Source organism: Diceros bicornis, chromosome 6 (genome assembly GCF_020826845.1).
Source record: "Diceros bicornis minor isolate mBicDic1 chromosome 6, mDicBic1.mat.cur, whole genome shotgun sequence".
Taxonomy (NCBI): Eukaryota; Metazoa; Chordata; class Mammalia; order Perissodactyla; family Rhinocerotidae; genus Diceros; species Diceros bicornis.
This window is the reverse complement of record NC_080745.1, coordinates 65,542,385-65,547,372: the sequence shown is the minus strand read 5'-3', so window position 1 is coordinate 65,547,372 and position 4,988 is coordinate 65,542,385. Positions and strand designations below refer to the sequence as shown.

Here is a 4,988-nt window from a genome sequence, read left to right as displayed (position 1 = left end):
CCTGTAACCATTGAAATGAAATAGTATGTGTGTGTAAAAGGAGGGGCGGGGCCTTAGGCCCAGCTGTTATCCCAGGATCTCACAGGTGGCTTCTCCTTGAGCAAGGTGCAGCTGGAGCACCCCAAGGCCTTTGCCGTTTTTCTCTTATAGCATTCATCTTATTTATATAAAAGAGCTCATTCAGTCCTTCAGCAAATACTTAACTCTCCTATATGCCAGGCATTTTTCTAGGCTCTAGGAGTATAGCCATGTTCCAACATGGTCCCTGTTGTCCCAGAGTTTGCAGTTTAATTGAGAAGAGAAGGGGCAGATTTAAGAAAAGATGAGTTCTGCTCTGGATATGTTGAGTTTTCGTGTGCTGTTAGATAGTTCTAAACACATGGAGATCTGGGTTGGTGATAGGGCTTTAGGGATCATCAGGGTATAGGCCATAGGTGAGATTATGAGAATGGATGAAAACAAGGGTGAATACAGTCCTAAGCTGAAGATGACTACCTGAGAAATATCAGTATTTAAGCAGTGCTTGGAAATAGAATGATCCATCAAGTACATGAAGGACTGGAGAGAAAGCTCACAGGAGAATGCCGTATCTTAGAAGCCAAAAGAAAGAGATTTGCTGCTATATAATGGGCACTTATGACACAGACACTTTTTCACTTAATCCTCACAAAACGTTTATGAGGTAGGTATTACCTCCATTTTACACATGAAAAAACCAAGAATGGCAAACTTGAAGATCGTTGAGCCTGAGGTCAACTGGCCCTGGATTTTTAAAAAAAAAAGCTACACAGTGACCTTGAGTATGGGGATGTCTAAAGAGTGAACTAGGGGAAACAACCCACTTCCTGCAAGGACAGCTACTTCAGCATCAGCCCAATCATCAGTATCCTCAAGTCCTCAGCATCCTTCCCTAGCTCTTCCAAGTGAGAATTAGATTTCAGCCCCACCTGTGGAGATCAGACATGCTCCATTGCTAGCTATGCTGTACATCTAACAAACAAGAGGGCTTCATACTATTAGGACAATCTGCACCACAATCTGTGCAGTATGCCCAGCTTTAAGGGACATGTTCTTAGACTATTTGCCATCACCTCAAAGTCTGATACTCCAACTCCATGGCTACCAAGCACCTATGTGAAATCAGAATCTCTGATACTGAGCACACATTACTGACAACCTACAACATGACTTGGTTTGTATGATGCAGTGCTCTACATTCTGGTTGAACTGTTCAGGGATTCTGGTGACAGCAGACACATTTGCTTTGCCAAAGGCTGATTCAGTGCTTTCAAAGCAGTTAGCTTTGATGGCGTGCTGTGGTGTACGTGCCATATCCACCTTCAGACATCTGAGCATGTTACATCTGTCATGGCACAACCATGTGTCACAAAACGTTGGTTGGAATTCTAAGTACTGAGTTAACAGGCCAGGCTGTGCAAATGATAGTCCAAGTGCACATGATCTCAAAGGAGGCTCAAATGACTGTGCTTATGGCAGCTGACACATTTCATCAGAGATTTTGATTCTAGCTGATTGTTACACCTGGAGCGATTGATGAAATCCCCAAGTTCCATGTAGCGTCTGACACTCAAAGCGAAAAGCAGAAAAGCGGGAGCTGGTTTCTCTAGGCTAGGGCAATCTGGCACTCAGAAGCACTTCTTGTTGCAGCAACAGTATTTCCCAAGCTTGCCTCTGTAGCCCTGTATCACGCATCAGAAACAATCCCCACAATGAATAACTACCGCACCGGCAAACCCCATAACTGGAGGACTATTTGACCGCAAGCTCCGTGAGGAATTTAGGGAGAAACTCCCGAAGTCAGGAGGAACATTCTTTACTCTGGAACAGCGTCACATCCTTGAGTCATTTGGTTACATACAGGTGAGATCCTGGAACAGGTGTATAGGAAGTCAAGCAAAAGAAGAGCTGAGCCTGACTCGTCTATGCAAGATGATTAATCATTAAGGGAAAAAAAAGTGAACTATGAAAGCTAATGCATCAGTGGGCCTGTTAGCGCAGGATTCTTTCTAGTTCTTCGCATTCCTCAATATTTAAATCATTGGTGGCCTTTGCCAGTGCCAGCTCAGCGGGTGATGAGGTTGGAGGATAGACGGCAGAAGTCTGAAAGGTGAAGTGTAGGTAGGGGTGGGGACGATGTAAAGTCTAGAAAAGACGAATACTGGAGAGACTGGTTTGGAAAGTGATTTGAAGGGAATGTAGGGTCTGGAGAGATCTTATATTCTTGAAGACCAGAAAAACACATGAGGGAACAGGGCTGGTTCTCTCAGCCAGGAAAATGCACAGGGGACTTAGAGAGCGGGCAGAAAACGCCACTCTCCTCACACGATTCTCTCACCTGCAGGGCTCCTGCGGCGCCCCTGGAGAACTTGGGGCGGGCTTTTCCTCCAGCAGTTACCGGAAGTGACGCATACATCTCGCGAGAAGACAGACGCGGGAGCTGTGGCGGCCCGGAACCGGCCTGGGAACGGTGGCGAAGCTTGAGGCCGCTTGCCCTCCCGCCCCATGGAGCGGCCCCCGGGGCTGCGGCCGGGCGCGGGCGGGCCCTGGGAGATGCGGGAGCGGCTGGGCACCGGTGGCTTCGGGAACGTCTGCCTATACCAGCATCGGGTGAGGCGGGGCGCGCGAGGGAGCGGCCGTGGGTGTTTGTCAGAGCGTCTGTGGAACACAGTGATTGTCAGTATGTGAGAGATTGTCGGGGAGATCTTGGGCAGTATTGTGGGCCACTGTGTGTGTGTGTGAGAGAGAGAGAGACAGACAGACGGATTGTGCTTGTGAGCCTGGTGACTGAGTCCGAGGTTGTATCTGAGGTCTGGGTCAGTGTGTTTGAGATAGAGCTGTTAGGGGGAGCTCTTGGTATGAGTGTCAAGGTGTGACGAAGTGTTTACTGAGTGTGACATTACGTATGTCACTCTCTGAATATGGAGAGTGTCAGGGAGTGTGAGGCAGATGCACATCAGAGTGTGTATGTGTGAGCACGAATGGGTGAAGAGGGGGGGCTGCCTGTTGCAATGTGTGTGTGTGCTTGGAGGTCGTATTATCAGTAGGGGCTGGGGTAGACAAGGAAGGTTTTACGGTGAGTCCACAGCTAAGCTTTTGGAAGCACTGGGTGGGCTTTGGAGTTGGCGATGCGTTCCAGGTAGGGAACAGCATGAGGATCAGCTGGTGACAATGATAATGATTTCACAAGGAAAGAAGATAGATCGGGGTGAGGTGCTCTAATCAGTGAAGACACCTAACATCAGACTCCGGAATTTTGCTTTGATTTAATTGAGAACATTTAACCATTGTTAAAGCAGCAGTTAATAATCATATTTGAGCTCTGTGTCTTTTGATATACCAATAAAAGCTGTGAACCCTTTCCCCATAAAAATGCACAGATGCACATCCTCACAACCTTATGCATTGTCATTTGAGGGGGTTCATGCTCTCTTGAAGGACTTTCACAGACCTTTTAGATGTATAGACCTTGGACTAATAATCCCTGCAGTATAGTCTTTGTTTTGTCATCTGTAAAATGGTTATATTAATGTGATTAATATACATCTTGGGTCTGTTCGGGAATTAAATAACATAATAATGTATGTAAAGCTAAGAACAGTAGCTTGCCCATGGTAAGCCCTCAAATGTTAGCTCCTGCTACTGCTGTATTGTTGCTGTTATCATCTTCTTCATCATTAATTGGGCTTAAAAAAGGAAACAAGATAAAAGTAGTGTTCTAGGAAGATTTTTTGTAAAAGATAAATCCAAATGGAAAAACATATGGGACAAAATGAGCAGTTTAAGATATTACTAAAGTGTTTGCAATTGGCCTGTGAATGGAGAAATGAATTCAAGAGGGAAAAACATCATTTGCTGACTTAAGGAATATGGGTGTGGGTAGAGAGACCATAATATAGGGTGGGAGGTAGGGGATATGGCAGTCTACCTGGGAGGAATAGGTATGTTTGGCAGTTACAAAGACGAATATCACTGAAGAAATTTTGTGAAACAGGTTTCTAGATAGAGCATAGGAGGAAATTTTGGAGAGAGGGGGAATGGAAGGTGAAGGACTAAGGCATTAAGTACTTTGACAGGCAGACAAGTAGTAAATTTAATAATTCTCACCATCAGAGAGGATGTAAGGCACTCAAAGAGAAAAGAGAGGGAGCCAAGTAGTTGTAGCGGAATGTTGCCTGTGGTCTTGTTATCTAAGCCTGCCCATCAGCCTGGTCATAAGAAAAAAAGTATGCATGCTGGCATGCTTTTGTGACTGCTTTTCTTGGCCTCTGGCTGGAGATGGATGAATACATCACTTTTTTGTTAAATGTGGTAAAGTATATATATCATAAAATTTACCATTTTAACCATTTTTAAGTGTATAGTCTGTGGCATTTAAGTACATTCACATTGTTTTGCAACCATCACCACCATCCATTTCCAGAACTTTTTCATCTTCCCAAACTGACGGTCTGTACCCATTAAACAATAACTTTTCATTTCCTCCTCCCCCAGCCTCTGGCAACCACTGTTCTACTTTCTGTCTCTGTGGAATTCATCATTTTTTAAATGGAAGAGATTTGGGTTCCTCTAGAATCTTAGAAATCTCTCAGGAACTTTCCAGTTGTCGAGTGGCCCTTCCTCCAAACTGGGACATTTGACAACTGAGCCTGTAGTGAGAAGAGAAGAAATACTCTGTTATAAGGCTTGGGAACAGCATCATTCCTTTTCCAAGCCTGACTTAGGGTTTGCATTTACAGCTTTCAAGCTCTTTGTGTTTTGATGGAAGCCACGTCCCAGTGTTTCATTTACGCTTCTTAAAGCACAATGAGGAAGAGAAAAGGACGTGAGCTGGTTTATTTAGCTGATTACTGTGCTGGGTGCTGATAGTGCCCAAATCAACAAAAACAGTATTTTCTGGCCTTAAGGCGATTTCAAGTGTAGTGGGTGAGGGAGACACAGAAGCACTTTAAGTACAGTGTGATAACCTG

The 4,988-nt window shown here is 44.9% G+C and overlaps 1 protein-coding gene across 2 annotated transcripts in view; it reads left to right on the top strand.

The window, feature by feature from the left end:
- The first annotated feature begins 2,484 nt into the window (after positions 1-2,484).
- Positions 2,485-4,988, top strand: part of CHUK (component of inhibitor of nuclear factor kappa B kinase complex) — a 33,694-nt gene continuing 31,190 nt past the window's right edge. For both annotated transcript variants that reach the window (XM_058543757.1, XM_058543756.1), the window contains exon 1: positions 2,485-2,628. In XM_058543757.1, the coding sequence (XP_058399740.1) occupies positions 2,524-2,628 (105 nt within the window). In that variant the 5' untranslated portion in view covers positions 2,485-2,523. The remainder of the gene's footprint in view (positions 2,629-4,988) is intronic.